The 21,983-nt window shown below is 42.1% G+C and overlaps 1 protein-coding gene across 4 annotated transcripts in view; it reads right to left on the reverse strand.

The window, feature by feature from the left end:
• Nucleotides 1–21,983, reverse strand: part of LOC143328091 (stromal membrane-associated protein 1-like) — a 93,610-nt gene that overhangs the window by 65,725 nt on the left and 5,902 nt on the right. For all 4 annotated transcript variants that reach the window (XM_076743014.1, XM_076743015.1, XM_076743018.1 and 1 more), the window contains exons 2-4: nucleotides 12,338–12,471; nucleotides 11,349–11,434; nucleotides 2,039–2,114 (exon numbers count right to left, since the gene is read on the reverse strand). In XM_076743014.1, the coding sequence (XP_076599129.1) occupies nucleotides 2,039–2,114; nucleotides 11,349–11,434; nucleotides 12,338–12,471 (296 nt within the window). The remainder of the gene's footprint in view (nucleotides 1–2,038; nucleotides 2,115–11,348; nucleotides 11,435–12,337; nucleotides 12,472–21,983) is intronic.

Consider the following 21,983-nt stretch of genomic DNA (forward strand, 5'->3'; position numbering starts at 1 on the left):
CAGGACCCCGAAATAGAAGCAGCTACATGGAATTCAGCCATCTTTTTTTTTCTACTCTACAATGTCATGGAAGATACTATTGATCTGTAGGCAGACGTCCAGCTATGTTTAAGTCCAAACATACGTAGCTTAATTTAAACCTAAGTAACTGACTCATATCCAACCTGATTTTACTAAGTTAAGCATCCTGGCAGAATACTTAAAAAGATGACAGAGGATGATTTACACCAGGAGCACATTGTCCATGACAGACTCAACTGCAGGTTGACAAAAAAAAAGAAACACTGAAACACATTATTGAACAGAGAAGAGAAATCATGTGTTTGAATTACATTAATTCAACATTAACATACAAAATAAGTTGAGGTTAGTATATCACCACATGTTGTCAGTGATGCTCCATGGCGTAACCTTGTAAACACTGTGTAACAACACACATTTCTACACTTCTGCACTGTTGTTAGAAAGAAAGCCACTTACCAGCTTGTTGACTTTTCAGGATTATTCAAAGAAAACTCAAAGTTAAAAGTATTGTCTGCTGTTGAAATTGTTATTTGGAATACACAAGGGCCAAACTTTGATGTTTGTGATGCATTCACTTGAAATGGGAATTGCAGCTGGCACCACTTGACCGACATCAGCAGCAGAAATGTGTTGAGGTCTTGACTTCTGCACTATTGTTAACAATAAAGAAAAAGCACTGTATCATAGATATCTACTTCAAATGTGATTGGACACAACTGTTATTTTCTAAAAGCAACAGTCAACTAAGTTACTTTGTGCCACCAGTGGGGATGGTGCAACTGATCAAAGCGAGCGTTTAATGTGAAACTTTCAATGTTTTAGTTTGTGTTGATTTGCCACTCAAACTTAAGATCATGTGCTGCAACAGACTGCTGGAGTTTCACATAATTCTTTAGCTTTATATGGAACAGCCAGAACCACTGAGTTAATGCTCGATTCTTGTGGGGATCACAGGCGGTTACAGGTGAACGCACGCACACACGCGCACACACACACTGCCTTGCATAACTCTCAGTATAGAAGCAACCCACTCATGGAAACACTCAAAAAACACACCTTACACAGTTAATCTCTTCGGAAACAAGACAAGGAGCTGTGCACCCACCCGCCCACATACACACCTACACAATTCCATCCTTTCTCTCCCATCATCCTCACAAAAGAAGGTTCAGTCTTGACAATGACTCACACAAACACATACACAGACATCTCTACTTAGTGATAAAGACCTGTAGCAGAAGATAACAGTGTTTTTGAAAGGTTATTCTCTTGCTGTGTGCACCAACTCTTGGTATCAGATCTAATAGGACTGTGTTGTTTGGGCTGAAATCAGGGTTGAGAGGGATTTCACTGACTTTAAACACATTCAAGCTTAGAAAACGTCGGCAGCATGATAGATTAAAGTGCAGATAAGGTCAGCGACTGTAAAAATATGAACTTTACAGGCTTGATGAGTGATACTGGAAGCCAACCATGATGCCTTGGCACAGACAAGTCAGTGCTGGAACTCAGTCAAATGTCTTGTATAAGGAAAAAATGCCAAATATGATAAGTAGCATATTTCAGCTTTCAACACAACAGCAGCCAAAACCATGCACATTCTTTGATGTGTCTTTTAGCCTTTCAGGATTCGTTCTCACTTTCTTGCCAAAAGGCAAGAGATGGGAAATCAGTCATCTCTGATCGTTAATATGAAGTCCCCTAAACTAAAAGCCTGTGTGTGCAGGTTTTGCTACTGTTTTTTTTAATGGTAAGGGAAAGCACTTGGTAGCCTTTTGACAAAAAAGGAAAACATAAGTAAGCTAAAGGGACAGAAAAGCTGTCAGTTTGCATTTAAGTTGGTTTATGTCTTTAGCAGATACTGGCATCCAACAGTCTTACATCAAGCATATGCAACAAACGTTCATGAAATGGCCTCCAACCATGGCAGCTCTGTACACAGCTCTGACGATGACATGGACCGACAGGCCAAAATTCAAAATGTAAAAAATCAAGAAGCGACATCGGTACTCACTGCAGCTGTGGCCAGTGCCTCCTTGTCGTAGTACTTTTTCCTCTCGTACTTGTCCCGGATGAACACTTCCACTGCTCTGAAGGTGAGAATTAAGGACTGAAATACAACACAAAAATATCCAAACATCCTTTAAACACACAAGCAGTGCTGGTGGTAAAATTATTAACAGGTGGTAGTTCTCAGGAATGCCGTGATAAAAAATGGATTTTGTCATTTAGTTTGGAGGACTTGTTAGAAAACACTTGTCTGAAAGTGGGTTTTTAAGCAAATCCTTTCCAGCTTCAAACACAGTCGCTTGAAAGGATTTAGTATTTGAAGCTTGAATTATTCTAGAACATTTAATTCAGATAACATTAAATGTTGTAGAAATGCTTGTCATAAAGAACTTCCAACACTAAGCATCATTACAGTCAGATTCCATCGCTTGCCTTCATTTTGGGCTGTCCTTGTAGCACAGAGGTTTAGGTGCATACAGTGTAATAATCACAATATCCCCAGTTCAATTCCAGCTATCTGTGCATTGTCAACAACAGATAAAGGCAAAAAATGTCCAACAAAATGTACAAATGTTGAACACCTATGTGTGAAAACTAATTAGAAGGGACGTTCTGGTCTATTCCTGGACCCGCCCCTGGTATTTCCAGACTTTTTTTGAGATATTAATTCCATGATTTTCCTTGTACAATGCTTAAACTATCATGCACAGGGGGAACCCTGAGGAAAGACAGTCATCTCCTTGCCTAAGGGCATCAATGGCATAACTAATAGTCAGTCAGAGTAATGGATCAGTGAATCATTGGCAGGTGAATCCGTCAAAAAACTCCCACAAACTCCAACTGAAACACTCCCAAACACACGCCACCACTACACCCAGCCGCTACATCGCCGCTAATCCCAACTCTCTTATCTCCCTATTTCAGCAGAGATGCTTCTGTCGGTTCGAGTAATAGGCTTCAAAAGATTGAAAAATGATGACCCCCCCCCCCCCAGTGCGAGTCGAGCTCGGAGATGGGCTGGAATAGGCAGACTGCTAGAGCTGCGTCTCAAACACAGCACTTATTCATTACTGTCACCCGAGCAGATAGGATGCACTACACAGAGTGGCGTGGATTAAAGTGTGCCAAATGACATGGTGGTTATGGAAACAGAAACACAAAACAGGATGGAGACGGTGGATATACCAGTGAAGCACCTACAAAACACACCAAACACCTTTGACATAAAGTAAATGATGTCCAGTCAATTCAGAGCTGTCCAGTCTTGCTAGCACATAGATACAGTAATACTGCATTATAGCACTAAATGCTGAGGTAGCTAGTTACATTGAAAATAAGAACATTTCCATAATGCTAGACACATGTTGTGTAAAAAGCTGCATGAATAGAAGAAGTGCCAATGCCACAGTTAAACCCCATCATATCCTTTTCAATAAACTTCACACACTTTTATGGATGTCAGCAATTAAAAGGGCCATGGCTGCCAAGACACTACAAACACAGATTAGAAGGATTTGTGTGACTTAAGCTGGCTAAGGTCTCACAAGCATGTTGGTATTCTATCTGCCTGGCTCCTTAGAACTAAGGTGAGACAGGTTGGTGAAATCAACCAAATAAAGGACTGATTACAGAGAAAACAATGAATTAGTCAGTGTTATGTATGGAATGAAACATTGTTCCTGCCGTTCAATACGGCAAATCAGTAATCATACGCAACGTCAGTATAGAACATAATCTTTTGGGGGTTTTGGTGGTGGATTTACACATTTTGAATACTTTAAATATATTAGGAGAAACTGGTTCTCCAGCACATCCGAACACAACATCCCATCCCTCACCAGTTTGCATTCTGAATCAACCAAGTGAGGCCACCTCTAGTGCCCTCCACTCATCATGAAAATAACACCAGAATGCTGTTTGTTGCTGTTTGTTGACTTCAGCTCTGTAATTTAATCTACTCATTCAAACTGACTGCAAATCCTACTATAGGTTCGGGCTTGATTACCACACTCTGCAACTGGATACTGGACTTCCTCATAAAACATTGCCAGCTTTCTCCACTATAGCGTTGAACATTGGAGCCCTCCAGGGCTGTGTGCTGGTCCCCCTCCTGTTCATGCTGTACACCTCTGACTTAAATCTCTGACAAGGAAACAATGCTTTTGTTAACACCACCATCATGGCCTGATTACAAACCACAATGAAAATTCTTCTCAGAATTAAATCAACAGTCTTGCAGCATCGTGCACAAGAACAACCTACTGATCAACGTCAAATAAACCACAGAGATGATCGTTGATTTTAGAGAAAATGAGATGGAGACAGACACACTGTCTACATTAGTGGAGTTACATTACCTGTCCATGACAGGTTCATGGACATCATGCATCTCCACCTCAGAGTTCAGAAACAGCTGTATTTCTTAAAGAAACTTGTGCCTGTTCACTTTTACAGAGGAGCAATAGAAAACATCCTGACTGGAAATATTACAAATTGGCGTGGGATGTGCACAGCCAGAACAGCAGAGCTCTGCAGTGGACGCAGTCAGAACATCATCGGTACCAAGCATGAGTGATATCAGTGGGCTGAGGTGCCTGTGCAGAGCCCAAAGGACACTAACAGACAATACTCATCCTCACCACAGGTAGTAGCCTCGGCTGCCATCAGACTACAGAGCAGCTTCGTTCCTCAAGGCTGTGAGACTTCACAACTCATCCTCTGCTCTCCACCATATATTTCCTTTGTGTGTTTAGCATAAAGGGACAGCAGCTTGCATTTCATAATGCTCAAATCATCACTGTAGCTACAGTACGTCAAAGGCTTTCCTGCAGCTGATGTGCACCAAATGTAGCTACATGTTGGGGCCACAGCAGCTACCGAGGCATCACAGAAACATAATGAGAAGCTTGGGCTGCGTGTTTTTTCTTCAACACGCTTTTGATGCCAGAGAAGATTGCTGATTGTGAAGACACCATGAAGCACGATGAAGATTAAGTTATCTCCTTTTCAGTAACACGCGTCCAGCTAAGACGTCTCCACTGCAAAGCTTCTCACCAGAACACCAGCGCTCTCTGTCAGAGTGAATGAAGGAACGTAAACAGGAGGAGTGCACCGCAGTCGTCTCCTAAATCACTAATGAGAAAAGACTAAACAGATTCTATAAGCATGAACACAGCCCAACGTTGCTCTCACAAAGGAAACGGAAGAATATGAACACATCCACCTAATTTGGTACAAAACTATAAATCCAATCCTAAACCGTATCACTGCAAAAATACACCACGACAACATGCACAAGTCCACACATTCATACACACACGCACACTCATGTAGGAGTGGAAAACAAAACAGCAAATATGGCGGGGGCCTCAAACTTCATTTTTTCATTTACATACATAAGCCCAGTAAATAGCAGGGCCAAAGTGACATGTGAGTATGAGCACAGAGGCACACACAGAAAACGCTCACACACATTCAGGCGGCAGCTCCTCTAATCCTGGGTCTGTTATCTGCTGTTTTCAGCCAGCGGCACTGCTGTCAGAACGACTAATGGACTTCAAAAGAGTGAAGAATGATGACCACCCGCACAAATGGGCCTGCCAGATACAAGATAGGGTATTAGAGCAGCATTTCAAACAGGGAGATTATTTATTTCAGTCTGCTGGTGGAAAAATGAACATATGCTGCTGTGTTTAACACACAGCTGTCTTGTCTTGTATCGTGGAAAAGGGCAAACTGGAAAGTGCTGTTACATCGCTGCACACGCAGACACCGCTGGAGGTGTCCCGTTTAAATGTGTGGAATGACGCTGACGTAGCGAGCCTGTCACTTCTCGTTTGGTGCTGGAAATGATTGGGGATGCGCAGTCGAAGATGAAATTTGATGATGACAATGAGTCAGATTCGACACTATTATTTCTCTGTCTTGACACAGAAAAAGGCCCAACTGATCAGTATGCTGATATACCCGAACAGCGTTATTCACTACTGATATCACACAGCCACCACACTGATGACAGCTCACTAATAACCTTGTTGTTCAGTATTTTTTAATAAACGTGTCATTTAGAAGAACAATCTGCACTGTTATTGTCTTGTTGAAATAATTACAAAAGTTTTCCAACTTTTAATGGTTAGTTCTGATGACTCAGCTGTGACTGTAACTCAGCGTCAGCTAATATTTCAAGAACAAACAAACAGCCCATGTTGTTGAAATTTCCTAAACACTATAAAAACTAGTAAGATTTACCACAAGTCTGCTGTTAAGAGATCAGCATATTTTATTTTTTGCACTTGCTACAAGCATTTGAATGCTACGGTCTTTTTTGTCCATAAATGAATGGGTTAGGCTTTTTCAAAAGTGCCCTTTAATCTCCTGCACATCTTACAGTAAAACCAGCAAAACTGCACAGAATTCTAACTTATTTTACAATGACAAGTTAACGCCACCTTTTTATGGTGAGGTATGAAGTGTAGGTGCGTCAGTGTAACGAAACACCACTGTCAGGTGTGTCAGTGCAACAGAGCACACTTGAGACACCATTAACCCGGTGATACTGTGTGGGGCCAGAGGTGACTCTGGATAAAGATCACAAAAGGAAACACTCCAAGTGATGAAACATTTCTGTCCTGATGGGAGTGGGACCTTCCACAATGACAAAACGCATCAACAAAGCGTGAGCATCATTAATCATCCCTCCAGCAGTGGCTGCAGTTCTAGACGCTTGTGGTGAAATGAAACACTTCACTAATATGGGTGACAAATGAGAGGACACAGATGAAAGGAAAATTATATCATTTATGTTGGTTTTTCCTTTCATTTGTCACCCATCTGCATGTTTGTCACAACTATAGTGGAATCAAGTAATTTCTATGCAAATGTAATAATAACTTTATTTATACAAGTGCTTTGACAGACAGGATAGAAGGATGCTCAGAAGGCAATATAACAACAGAGAGCCAGTCAAGACCAAACACAAGCCAGACCAAATAAAGGTTAAAACACCAGGACCAAAGATGCAGTCAGTATAAATAAATCCAAATAAAAAAATGAACAATAAAAAGACATCACGTAAAAGCAAATGAATCCAAATAAAAGGAATAAAAGAAGCAAAAGCTATAGACAACATCACATAAAAGCAAGTACATAAAAATGGGCTTTAAGAAGTGATTTAAGTCACAGATTTCTGGGGTAAACATTTCTGCTGCGTAGCTTGGGGCCAGACCTGGACGTGCTTCAAAAGTGATCAGTCAAATCTTTAAATTCCAAACCAAACAGGGAGCCAATGACAAGCCAGGACCGCGGTACTGTGATGCTGCATCCTGAACTCGACGGAGGAGAGGGGTTGACTTTTGGTTTATGCCACAGGAGGGAGTAACAGCAGTCAAGTCTGCAGAAATTAAGTGCACTGATGACTTCTTCCAGGTGAGAGCGTCGCTTTAATTCTGGAGGCGGTTCTTCTTTGAAGGAAGCAGGACTGGACAACTTTTTTGATCTGTGGTTCAAAGTTTCCATCTGACTCAAACAGCACTTCTGGCCGCAGCCTTCATTTGCAGACCAGGAACCAAGGCCACCATCAATGAGACTGACAGGGTTTGGGTGACTGTGTTTCTGTGTGGCTTCTGTGATACCATGGATGAGTTGGCCACGTGGAAGCATACAGATAAAATTGGACCTAAAACTGAAACTTGCAGTAGACCACTGGCAATGTGAGTTGGAGGAGATGAGTAATGACCTATGGTGAGGGAGCAGGTTCTCTCTAAAAGATAAAAACAAAGCCAACCAAGTGCAGCATCCTTGATACCAACCCAGGTCAGTAACCTCTTTAAGGAGTCTAGGCTGCAGGTGGTTGATTTCATATGAGGTCAGATATAAAAAGGCCTGTAATACACACAAATCAGTTTTACGGGGGGGGAGGGGTGAGTAGTTGCCTTATATGCTTCACTCTGTTTCTAAAAATAAGTAAAACTTTGCACACATCTCTCATGAGGTGTGAAAATGATGGTGGGAGAGGGTGATGAAAGTCTACTTCCTTAAATAAAATAGTGTGGTTAGAGTAATTTGCTCAAATTAAATTAAAGAAGAAGAATGCTCTTTCGTCTTTAACTGCCTTTTGATCATTCTTTATTGCATCTTTCCGCATAAAATAAATGTAAGCCAGTTATTTTATCATTTTTATTGCATAATTCCTCGTAAAAAAAAAGAAATGTAAACCATCTTTCCCCCCATTTTCATTCCTTTCTCCAAGTCTCTCTTTACTTCTTGGGTGGACTTGTTTAGCCAAAGCTGCAGTGTTCCGTCTGCCTTTTCGACCTTGTGGGGGACAACACAGACCAGGACAGTCTGGCGGCTGTGATTAAAAAGGAGACCAGCTCCTCTGTGTTAAAATGTGGATTAAAGGCAGTTAAAGAAGCAGCAGTAAAAAGCTCAGGAAGTGTAGACATAGAGTTTAAAAGCCAGCAGGAGAGATATACTGTGATTAATAGGTCACTGGGATAAAACCACACTGAATAAAACTGATTTGTGGTCACACACACACACACACACACACACACACACACACACACACAGATATCCTTTTAGCTGTACAGAACGAGGTCAAGGGTGTGACCCTTCAAACGTGTGGCTTCTTGTATTGAATGAGGTTAAAAGGTTCCAAAGTATCCATAAAATTCAGGAAAAAAGTCTGATAAGGGCAGTGACATGGATGTTAAAGCCACCTAAAATAAGAGTTGTGTCATACTTTGATATAAAATGTGCTAATAACTCAGCAAACTCTTGGATGAAAACACAGCTTGGCCTGGGCAGTCTGTGAAGTACTGAAATGATCACTGGATCTTTAGAGTTTACCATAAGACCCCGATGTTCAATGATAGCAACCTGCTATGTAAAATGAAAATGATTGTGAAGTGCATTTCAAATCTGTTCTGTATATAACAGCAAGCCGCCTCCTCAGTCTGACAGCAGGGGTTGATGGAGGTCTAAAATTAGGGCAGTTACCTCAATAAGAGGACTACCGTATATTAAAAGTACTAAAATCATGACATTAAAAAAAATTTTGCTTTTTAGAGATCTGATATTTACAGGAGCAAAATTTACCTGATTACAATTAAGGGCAACAGAAGTTGCAGGGGGACTTACATGAAATCCTGATTAGCAGCAGAGGGGGGTAACACAGAGCATGCTGGGGGAGGGGAGGGGGGGATCAGAAATGATAGAGTTCTAAAAAAAAGTCTCATTTAGGGGAGCCAAGAGGAGTGCAGATGTAGGGGATGGTGGTGGTGACTGAACATTTCCTACCGTGTCATCTGTCAGGGCAGCTGGGGTCCCCTCCTGCATGAGTGGAGGCTGTCTGGGCCTCGCTCAGAACAGGTCGAAGCTGTTCATGTAGGGGATCCCAGTGGTAGTCTGTCAGCCAGGTGGAAAGGGCAAACACTCAGGACCACCTTCCTCTACTGTGGGTGAGGATGGGGCCTGAGATGATGATGATGTTGTTGTTACCAGTGTCCAGCAGTGAGTTGAGGAGTGACTGGAAATCTTGTTTTAAAACCTCTGACAGTCCAGATTTCATAGATGGATGATGATGCTGCTGGATTAGTTAGGATGGTGGTTAGGGTGGTGTTCTGAATATCCAGGATGTGTGCACCAGGGAAGCAGAGGGTCTTCAAAGGGCCAGATGAGGTGGCAGTAAAAGCCGTGGATCGTTGCACTGCTGATGAACCTGGGGGGGGGGGGATGCTTCGGTGGGAGGTGTGGGACTTGGTGTTGGCAATGTGCTTGGCGCTGATGCAAAGATGCTGAGCAGCTCATGAGGCTTTCCGCTGCAGGGAACACTGGACACTGCCAGACGGTTCACAACAATGCCAGGCTCCTTGCCCACTGCTGACAGCACTGTTTCACCAAGACTACCCTCCTTGTCGAGGTCCTCCACAGTGATGTTCTGCAGAGCACCGCCACAGGGTGGAGTTGGTGCGTCCAGCATAGGCAGGTGAACAGGCAAGAGGTGGTGAGCAGAAGTTATTGAAGGAGGATCCTGGCAAGGTGTCAGCTAGTACCCCGGAGTGGAGAGGTCTGATCTCGCTCAGTTAGCAGTTTGATTTATCCTTTCAGTTCAACAGGGAAGTGTAAATGGTTATTCTGGTACGTTTGGAGCAGATAAAAGCACTATCAGAAAAATCTTCTCCAGGTACTATGACAAACATGCTGCATGTCTCAACATTTTCATCTATGTTTGATTTTTTTCCTACCAAAGTTGATGATGATGTCCACCATTAAAATGTTTTCAGCAACGTGCAGACATTAGCTTCAAATCATGTGTGGACACCCACTGACAGTGAACTTGATTTCTCACTTGAAGACACAACCACCAGAGCTATTCTGGAGACTGCCTATCAACCATTAGTCTCTCTTCATCCAGTGTTCTGCACACAAGAGAGACATCGACAACAAGAGTTGAGTGGAGAGGGAGTGACCATAGGAGCCGAGAAGTAGAGCTGGACAGGATATACAAGCACAGAGCGTGTGGGGGTCTTTTCAAGGGTCTGTGAGGCTGGAAAAAGGACAGTGGCTTGATGTGTTGATGAGCACGGGCCCATGCCTAGCCGCCACTGGTTTGGGGGTTGAAAGTAAAAAGAAAAAGGCCGGCTGCTTTGACAACCCACCGTTCAGTGGCAGCATATCCTTTATTGTTCTCCAGACCAGCCGGAGAGCTGTGCACAATAAGTGGCATGATATGTGTGTATTTATGTCTCCATAGTCACAACTTAATTTGAGAAAAAAGCGCTGTGACAATTGTGAGGATGTCACAGTCCCATGAAACCACTGCTCCCAAGTGCTACATAACAACTGTTTTCTGTATGAAGTTAAAGCAACCAGATGTGTCAGCTACCCCAGAGGATTACTGGTACCTGTGATCGTGGAGTCGTCGTATTTCTACAATTGGCTATGTTACCTCTGCAAACAGATGTTGTCTGTATGGTGACATTGGGAGTTTGTATGCAAATATAGGGCAAGAGCGAACGTTCAGATTTGAAAATAAATACAGGGTGGCATGTATGGTGATTCAGGGACGTGTGCTGCAAATCTACTACTGACTGTATTGTGACAGGGTTTTCTACAAATGTACAGTGACAGGCTGTTTTCATGCACAAGTAGTGTGAGAACAAGTGTCTGATGATAGATAGTTTCAACACCAAAGTATGGTGGCATGTATGTATTGTGACAAACCGAGTTTTTATGCAAATAACTGCAAGTAAATGCTGGGGCCAATAAATAAGATTAAGGCCAACACACAGAAGCAGGCAGGAGGAGGATACTGGTCTGTCTGTGGCCGTCTGAAGTTCTCTGGTAGGTGGGCTTCGTACAGCTGCTTGGCCCGGTTGTTGCCCATGTCCACCATACTCTGCAAGAAGAGAAAGGAAGGAAGGAAAGAGGGAAGAAAAGAAAGAAAGAAAGAAAGAAAGAAAGAAAGGAATGTGCGAGGCAATTGGTAAAATACCTTTAAGAGAGTGTCAAACACACACAGCAAGTTCTTTCATTCATCACATTGGCATTCAGTTCAATCTGCTCACCAACTCCTTCCCATGCACGCTCTGACACACACACACACGCACACACACACACACACACACACACACACACACACACACACACACACACACACACACACACACACACACACAGAGTCAAAGACACACTGGCCGTTTGTGTCACGGCTAAATTAAGAGGAGGGTGATAAATGGGGTGATGATAGGAGAAGTGGAGGAGATGGAGTCAGAATAATCAGCCATCCAGAATTAATTAGTCATTGAAAACAGTGATTAACATTCAGAGTGAGCCCCTTTCTACTCACAGTCAGCTGATGGATAGGCACTGCCTTGAAGACACACACACACACACACACGCACACATGCACACACACGCACACACTAAACAATTGGATATATTAACAACTGAATGATTAAATAAATTACTGGCATGCTCAGGTGAGTTTCACAGACAGACTCACACATCAGTTCTATTCATTTATTGTGTGTAATTGAATCAATGTGACATTCTTGTTACCAACATAACACACCTATACACAGACTAATTACAGCCCTCTATATTCCCTCGGGATGTGTGTGTGTTTCCACACGTGTTGCTGAGCAAATCCACTGTACAAGCAAATTTTGTCCCTCCTATTGATGTCTTTATTGTGTTTCTTTTCGGAATAACTACTGTATAATTTAGGATTGTGCCACTGCTGGTGTGAGATGTTCTGCATGTTAAAAGCGAGTCTCTGGCCTCGTTTGTGTGCATTAACCTGGATCTGCTCAGGCGTCCACTGGTCCAGATTGACAGATTTGACTCTGGAGATGTGGACACCCAGGTTCCGGTGGATGCCGGCACAGCGGATACACATGAACACCCCAAGGTTCCATGACGCCCATCGAGGACCTGAAATAGGAAGGAAAGAGAAAGAAAAGAAGAAAGAGAGACACCTGTTTTAAAGCTGCACTGGTTAAAATGTTAATGCAGGGCTCATGCTGTGTTATCAGTTTAACTGACTCAGTAGCACTGCTGTAATCCATCCCGACCATTTGAGACAACGTCGCTTCACTCGTTCAGTTCCCTTTCAATTAAAATCCACATATTCTTTTTGAACCTTGTCACCCCAACAGTCATTAAAAAAAAAATGTAAAGGTAACTCTCACTTTCACATGACACCACAAAATGTGAGTTACCAAGTGCAGTCCTCAAATTAAAAGGTTGGCACAAATACGGTAAGGACCCCCGATTCAGTACGAGCACCAGAGCTGCAAAGATACACAAAAGACATCCACAGACAGTCGAGCTCAGAGGTCGCAGTTTGGACAAACTGTATGACTGACAAGGGATTCATGAAAAGTGCAGCAGCATGCAGGTGCAGTACACTATCAGAGCTGAGCAGAAACTCAGGAAGTTAATGTGAAAAGATAAAATCCAAACAGCACAAACATTCAAAACCTTTGCTTCACTTGAAATTGTCTCACTTGAAAAACTGACACACAGAAAATGTGCACACTTCAACTTTAGGTTATCCTGAAACATTTCAATACATTCTTATCAAAATTGCTCAGGAAGTAATATTTCAAATCCCTCCGATGTATTTTAATGGGATTTTACAAAGGAGCAAAGTGTGATGTGTATTATTCGTAGATATCATCTGATTACACTTCCTGTGGATTAAGAAATATTCTATTCTATAAAAGTGCAAACATGTATTATCAGTTAGTCATTTTGAAGTAAAAGGAAATGTGCAGACAAATCGTTTTTTTAAATTAAATGTACAAGCCATGTCTAAGGAATAGCTGCATTTAATTAACTCCAATAGTTTAAGGTTGTTTAAAATTCGGTTTTTAATACAGAAGAACTCAAAAATTCATGTGCTCTTATTGCATGCATTCTCAATTACTTTCATTTAGTGATTAACAGCTTTAATGAAATGTCACTATAATTAAAAACCTATTTCTAAATTGGAAAGATATTATAAAAACAGATCTTTTAGCTCAATGAAAGTAGCTTTGAGTATAATAGACTGGTTCTCAAAAGCTTTCATTTGCTCAAGGGTCAGAGTAGAAAACAAAAAAATTGCCACATTATCCATGACTTGTGGCATTACGAAAGGGGAAACTACAGATGTAAAGCCGTTCTTTCCAAATGGAGTACAAATTTTCAGGACACAGAAGTGAAACCAACTTGCTAGACAGAGCCAACCGCAAAAATAACCAACACGGGGTGACATAAAAGCCCTGGCAGAGAGGAAGAACAGAGCCATGAGCATGCTGCACAGAACCAGAAGATGTGAAGAACCTCCAGGCAGACACAGGCAAGACTTTGATATTTGTTGACCCAAAACTAAAAACACAGGAGCAAAAGTGTAAGGAATGGACTTATCTGCTCTAACGGAGGCTGCAAATGTTAGCATGTCCTTGATCCTTTCAAAAGGCAGAATTTCAAAAGAAGAAAATAAACCAAGATCAGATCAAGAACACTTAGAGCTATTTTTATCTAACACCACTAAACCATCCCACATCCAGTTATTCTGGGTTCATTAAGGGAAAGTGGGACCAGGTGGGGAGCATTCAACAAGAAGGACATCGTCATCAGAAACCCAAGTTTCCGTTAGCGAGAAAAAGTCAGTGTTGTAGGAAGAAATGAGACCACTGCATAAAAAAAGATTTGTTAGCTAGCTGGGATGACTGTCTAGGACAGAAGGCTTTTAGCAATATCCGAAGTCTTGGCACCAAAGAAGTGGTAGGTAATTCCCTCAGTAATTCCACATACTCAGGGTCTCTGCAGTTGCTGTTGTACATGGCCAGAGGAGAAGGTGCACCGCAGGGAAGGAGGTAAGAATGGCCAACCCCGTCAGACAGAGTGACCTATGTAGGTTGTGCTACTTGTTGCTGCAGGAGGCACCACTCAGCAGCATGGGAGACCCCCACACAGGACCGCCTCCTCTTGGGAGATGATGGCAGAAAGTTGTTGAAGTAGTTTCACTGTCAAGAGATCAAAAGTCTTTTCCCATTTGAAAAAGTTAAAAGCAGGTTTTTTTGTTTTTTGTTGAGATCCACTGGTGCATTAAAGACCACCACAGGCTGCAGAACCATTGCTTTGGTCAGGTTTTCCTTTCAGGGTTTGACTCCAAATTTTAAGGTTATTTCTGACAAAAATGGGAGACATTTAATTACAGGTAATAACCCCTGGTGCACTCCTTGTTATCCTTGAGAATGTGTATGCTTCCACTTCTGATAATATTGTACTTTCCATCAGTTTACTGAGTAAGATTCCGTCTTAACACCCACCCTCTGATATTTGGAGGGGACTTATTGTGTTATTGACCCATCCTTAGACCACTTTACTAACAACATTGCTTTGCTACGGCAAAGTTCTTTTCAGACTTGGTTTTTCTGAATGGTTGTGCTGATGTCTGAAGATATCAGATCTCCAGTGCCGTCAGTATTCATTCTTTTCACCTGTACACCATTCCTTTTCTCAGAGAGGCTGTTTCTTCATCAATCACACATTACTGCCTTAGGTTGCCTGAATGCTTACTAACCATTATTTCTGATCATGGACCCCTAGCCATAAACATACTCCTATCTATACAACCTCCAACCCCTCCATGTTGGAGTTTCTATTCTCTTCTGCTGTCTGATGCAAACTTTTGTAACACAATCTCCCTATCTATTGATGATATTCTTATATTCAATCAGACAAGCTCCACTTCCCACTCACTCCTCTGAGAGACACATAAAGCCCATCTCAAAAGGCAAATTATTTCTTATTCTTCTCATCTTAACAACCCCCATAAGGCTAAACTTGATGAACTTTCTACAGCTATACTTGAGTTAGACCATCAGTATGCTTTAACTCCATCTAAAGCACTATGTATACACAGCAACTGTTCCTGCAGTCTGAATTCAATCTCCTGTCTACTCAAGATGCAGAGTGTTTACTTCTGTGCTCAAGGGGCACATTCTATGAACACGGCGGCAGGGCGAGTCAGCTGCTGGCACACCAATTAAAACGCTGTGATCAATTAACCAAGCTGTCACTACATTCATCTGGGAAGGAATGGTACCCCAGGTCAGTATATCCTCACTTCAGAGATGCAAATTAAGTGGAGGACTTGCACTACCTAATGTTTTATATTGCTAGTGGGCAGCAAATATTCATAAACTGCTGTTCTGGCTGCATGCTCCAGATGCCTCATGGTACCAACTCGTAGCCAGTCTCTTCCTTGCACTGCACTGCTTTGCTACTCTCTCTTAACAAGCCCCTCTCACATAACCAGTGATCCCATAGTTCTCTCCATACTGAAGATTTGGTACCAATTTCTCAGACACAAGGAAAGGTTTAAGGACATCCCAAGACCTATTTGGAAATGGCACCTTCCTCTCCCTTGCCTCTGGCTTCTCCTTTTCCCATCTCATCTCCATCACTTTCAGATTAGGCATTATGTCTCCTCCCTTTTTTCTTACAGCCCCCTCTTCGTCCCAGACAACCCTGATCTCACAACTTCACTGCGCTGACAAAGGACAACCATTTCCACATCTATTCATCTACTATGTCGCTGGATGCATATTCTTTAACAAGATAAAAACTGCATGGGCACAAGAAATGAGGGTTGAACTTGCTTAGGAAAGGTGGGATGAGGAGATGGACAGGGTGAGAACTACCACCTGATGAGTTTTACAGAAATTACACTTCTCCAGATCCAGGCTATCCAAAAATATCCAAATGTAAATGACAAATGTGACAGATGCCACTCCTCTCCCTATGACCTCAGTCTTGCTTGTTCACTGGCCTAAGTTGACATTCAATCTTTAATCTTCTGTCTTTACGGGTCAGGGTTCAGTTGAGTTGTTGCTGTTTGTAGTGAAGGTACAGCAAAATTTTAATAAAAATATATTTAAAAAAAAAACCCTAGCTTTGCCAAACCTCCATGGGGATGAATATAAGATGGCACGGAAATAAAAGTCAAATCATTTTAATGGGCTGGTGGGTACATACCCTCAGCACCATAGTTGGCTCTAGGCGTGTCCAGAGCATGAAGCTTACTATCTGTCAATTTGAGGATTGAAAGCGACTTTGAACACAGCGAGTGGAAAGGATCAACTTTTATGGATCCAGGCTACATAATGGTGGTGCAGCAGGGACGACTGGATGGCAGCAGAAATGCACGCAGTCTAGTGGGTTTGCCGGTTTCGGGTAAGAGCATCAGTGTGTTAATGCAGTGGCACTAATGCGCTAGACGGCCTAAAGGAGCATTAAGGCAGGGATGACTGAGTGTTAAGCCTAAAATCAAGCAGCTCAGCCATTGTAAGCTGGACTCTATCTGTATGGATTGAACATCACTTTGGTGTGCTCTTAGATGACCTCTTTCAACACATTCTCCAAATATATATTATAGATAATATGCATATAGTAGTCTTAGCTGAGCTCTCATCTACACCATACAGAGTGCATGTGTGCGTACCCTCATATCAACACTTGCATGCAGGCAGTGGTTGGAAATCCATTTTTGGTCCACTGCAGATCATCCAGACAATATGACGAATGAAATTTTCTTAACGGTAGATGTTCATAATGGTATCTCTTTGGCTTCTGAGTATTTTTATTGCAGTGAGAAAATCAATTGAGCAGTACAGCAGGGTCTGACTCTATTTAGAAAAGTGAATTGCACACACAAATTATACTCCAAATATAAATTGCACTATCGTAGAAAGACATAAGCCTTTGTCTGTGTCTTGCATGCTAAACTGTGGTGCATTACCAAAATAGTATACCATTCGTTAACATGACTTACTGTATTATTACAGGGTCCACTTTCACTTTGTTCAGCCTGAGGTTGGTACAGATATGGTGCTGTAGAATCGTACCTGTGTACCCAAACTAACACTTTTAAGAGCTAAGTGGACCAATTTAACTTTAATTCAGACAGGCCTATATACTGGCCTATAGCAGCTCATTCCAGATACATCTGTGTCAGCTTACATGTTAGCTGATAAATGACAAGAAATTGAAGCACAGAAATGTCAAAGATATGTTTTTGTCACCATTCTACAGTTTGTCCACGAGAGAGTAGTAACAAGTTTGTTTTTTCAAGACTTAAAAGTTTTGCTCCAGACGTTACTTGGCCGTAAACTGTTTTAAAAAATGTAACCTAATAAAAAATGTTAATTTATGTCATGGATTGTGTAAAGACAATTAATATCAGCCACGAAATGATCTCATTTTTTTAACTGTCAAATATCAGTATGAGCCTCAATAATTCTATACTGTTAAGTCCATAATCTGGACCAATCAGTGACAAACACATCAGTCTATTACCTGAAACTGTCATCTATCCTCAAGACAAATATATAATACTGAAGTCAATTTACCTATTTCTGGTTATTTTAATGTTATTGAATCTTTAAAGAGCTCACAGTCTCTCCCTCAGAGGTGTTTATCTGTGCTTGAATTCCATGCAGTTTGGTGTAACATAAAACTTTTGGGGGGGGGTGTAATATAACAGCAACTGTTTAAAAGAGGAGCTTGGCTGCAGAGGATAAAATCCACTCTGATTCATGAGCGCTGACCTACTGCTCCGGTCTGTATCTATTAACCCACCATTTACAGCATGCTCTGTTTGAATGCTATCCTATTCTAAATCAGCTGCTTGTGTCTGTTGATCTATTCTAACACCGTAACCATAGTTTCCATTATCCATCACTGATTTATGGTTTGGTGGTGGAAATATTTCCCCCAAGCTTCAAATGACTTTCCCTGAGTCTCCAAATGAATGCATACATGCAACTAATGCATATGATTACTATGAGCTGAGCAGTGGCGTTGGATCTGACGCATTAATATCAGTTCATCTGTGTCTCATGTGGATCATTCAGATTCAATAACAGTTTTATAATGCGATCCCTCTTTACGCTTGCTCTGCATTGAAGTTTGGACAAAAATAGACAGCTGAATTGAGTTCTCTCAGTAGACATGAGCCCTGCAGTCCCAACACACACACACACACACACACACACACACACACACAGAAAGAGAGAGAGAGAATAGGAACGCACCAATGCTAATTTGTAGACTGCTGACCTGATTAGACACAAATGAGCTATTCTCATACACACACACATGCATGCATGCACACACACATTCGCGCATGTGAGCACACACGCACACTCACACACTCATGTCCACATACTTTCATGCAGGTAAATTTGAGCACATCCTGCAGAGTGCCATTAAGAAGGGCACGTGCACGAGCATGCACCAAAAGATACACATGCTAAAACACAAGCACACGGAGACAGACACACTCAGCCGACAAATAGAGTTAGCCATGAAGCTAACATCACACACACACACACACACACACACACACACACACACACACTTTAAATATGTACACAAATACAAACAGAAATCTTTACCTACATGCAAACAAACAGAAAAACACTGAGACAAACAGAGTCGTCCCAGCTGAGAGATGCACAGACAGACACACACCCTGGAGCCTCGATGAGTGACAGTGGGGGGGGAGGGGCAGGGTGGCCAGCCGAGCATGAAATTAAAGCCCCAATTGTCAACCTGAGGACAGGATGACGACTGACAGGTGTGTGTGTGTGTGTGTGTGTGTGTGTGTGTGTGTGTGAGTCTAAATGTGTGTGACGGTGGCAGCAAACTGGGGACAGCCACCACAGACATTAGGTGAGGTGCTGTGCTCTTCCATAGAGATCCGACCTCTTTAATCCAGCAGAACACTTGCTGGTGGGTGTGAAGTAGCAAATCAGTCAAGAAAATAATAAAGAAATAAGGAATCTGAATTTACTGATGTGATTCCTGCAAGATTATTGGATCAATATTTGTGAGTGAGACCAGAAGTCTGTGCAGAACGAAGCAGCGGAACGCTTCTTTCTTCAGGGACAGAGTAAACACAGGAAGTTTAAAGCTTTGAGGCCGAAAGACGCAGTCTTAAACTATGTGCAACTTGACTCGTACAAATCCTGCAGGCCCACACCCAGAAATGCATTCTGGGCACTGTCACAGCCACCTTTCTACCTCTCTATCTGAATCATCTTTTTCATCACTGCGGTCTAAATTGCTCTGTAGCTTTTATATCCTTTTATGCGCTCTTAATGTCCTCTTGCACACTCTGCATTACCAGAGCTCTGCATATAATATTTAGAAGCTCTTTAAATTATGTTTGGCTGCATGAAACCAATTGAATTCTTCTCATCTTTACCGTGATGGCTGAACGGTGCCACGGGCAAGAAAACAAACCAATGCTTGTGCTGAAATTCAGTTGTATTCTCCTTGAAAGAGGTTGAACAATATCCATTTCATAATTAATAAAATGTCTTCTGAGTAAATCTTCGTAAGGCTGGCAAAAATCTTCAGCACGGGCCGGAGCAGAGTGGAGAAACAGTGAGGAGCAGGACACTTAAGGAAAAATAAAACAGCGCTGTGCTGCTCCCTGCTGGTCCATTAGTGTGATTCAGTGTCAGCAGTAATGAGGAGGAGTGGACAGACTGCTTCTACAAGGAGGAATGTTTTCCTCTCCATGCCGCATTTCCTCTCTATTATCACAAGAGGAGAGCCTAATAAAAACTCATCACCTGGTCTTATTGTCTGTTCTTAAACAAATGGAGGAACATTATGGTCCAGACAGTCTATAAATCATGACAGATGGATACTACATAAAACCATTATCAGAGGTAATAAAGACTGAAACAGCCAGAGGGAGGCACACGGGGAGTGAACCCAGATACTGGAATTGAAACTTTTAGTCTGCAATCTGGCATGTGATTTGTTTCATTGTGTTTTCTATTGGAAAGAGATTAATTATCCTCGAGCGTCAGCAAGCCTTCCGGCCACAAGATTTAGGATCTTTTAAATTCAGGCAACAGACGGCAAGAATAATGGATAAAGTGAAGATAGGATTCCATCTGCTGGTGATAGAGGGCAGTGTGGTGGATACAGCCAGAGCAGGTTCACATTCACAACCAGTGTTCTTGATATGACTCATTGTCAATTAGTCAGTGAATCAATGCCTTAACTGAAAGAACATTAATTGCTAGCAATTTTTAGAATTGATTCATTTTTAATCCAAAGATATTTAGTCGACTCTCAGCCGAATACTATTCAACAGCACCACACACATGATTGTACAGCTGAATCGAGGCCAGGGTTGGAATGAACACCCACCACCGGCCCAATACGAGTGAATTTATATAGTGAAAGGTGAATTTGATCAACTGTCCAGCCATGGTGGTGGGTAACCAAAGGGGGCATTTAACAAACCATTGAGCTGTTCCATAAAAAACACAACTCAGCCGTCAGGCACGTAGTCAGACTGGAGCACCAGGAGAACTCCTGGCAGGCCGGTCGCTCTGTTGGCCAGGTTGACAACCAATCACCTTTACTGATTCAACTTTACCAGTTCAACATAGTGTTACTGACCCAGCCTTCCCCTTTCAGGGCAGTGGCCTTGTGGTATAGCTCATCAAGGTGTTGTGGTAGCAGATCTCCCTCGTGTGTGTGTGTGAAGAGTACATGCTTCAGATGGTGAGTGACAATAGGCAATGTACAAGTGTCCAGATAAGCTCAGGGCTGCAGCATTACACTGACACAAGGCGGTGAACTGTGCTCGCTGCTGCAGGAGAAGTAAAGTGCCCCTTTGTGAACGGCGCCTGAACGTTTTGCTATCGTCCCTCTTCAGCAGAGCAGCCCAAACTGTTGAATATATGATAGATATGAGCTAAGGTACGAGCCAGGGAAAGGTAGTGTAAAGAAACCAGTGTGCTCCAAACTACGGTCCACGACCAAAAGCTGGAAAAGGTAACAATCCTGAGCCTGGGGGTGCCAGCAGCAGAGAGGAGGGAAAATATCAGCAAGGACTGGGTTTCCATGAACTGACCAATCACAGCCTGGATGGAGTGGGACAGTACGAAAAGGTTGATGTGTGACAGCAAATAATGTACTCACTGTTATGTTCGAATGGTTATCATTATGGAAAAGTTAGCACTTAGCATTAACACGTGAGAGACTCTGTGTGTGTGTGTGTGTGTGTGTGTGTGTAATATTAACATTTTTACTTTTAAAAAGCAGTATTTTTTAAATGGGAAAATGCAAATTAGTTTTGTTTTGTTTTGTTTTTCAAAGTAACACACTTTGGGCTGGTGGAAGACAAAGTTCATTTAATTTTCCAACACTGATCCAAACATCTCTGAGATTCTGAATGATGAACAGACGGCATGTTTAGAGTGTCACTGGACATCAAACAGTCCAGATATACAGCAAATCAACTAGTTTGTGCATAACACTTTCATGCCACCATCACCTACTGTACATTAAAACAGGTAGTTATTTGGTTTTAAATACGCTTTTTTGATTAGAGGTGACAAAGGTGGTGGTGATTTCCTCTT

The sequence above is a fragment of the Chaetodon auriga genome, chromosome 11 (genome assembly GCF_051107435.1).
Source record: "Chaetodon auriga isolate fChaAug3 chromosome 11, fChaAug3.hap1, whole genome shotgun sequence".
Classification (NCBI taxonomy): domain Eukaryota; kingdom Metazoa; phylum Chordata; class Actinopteri; order Chaetodontiformes; family Chaetodontidae; genus Chaetodon; species Chaetodon auriga.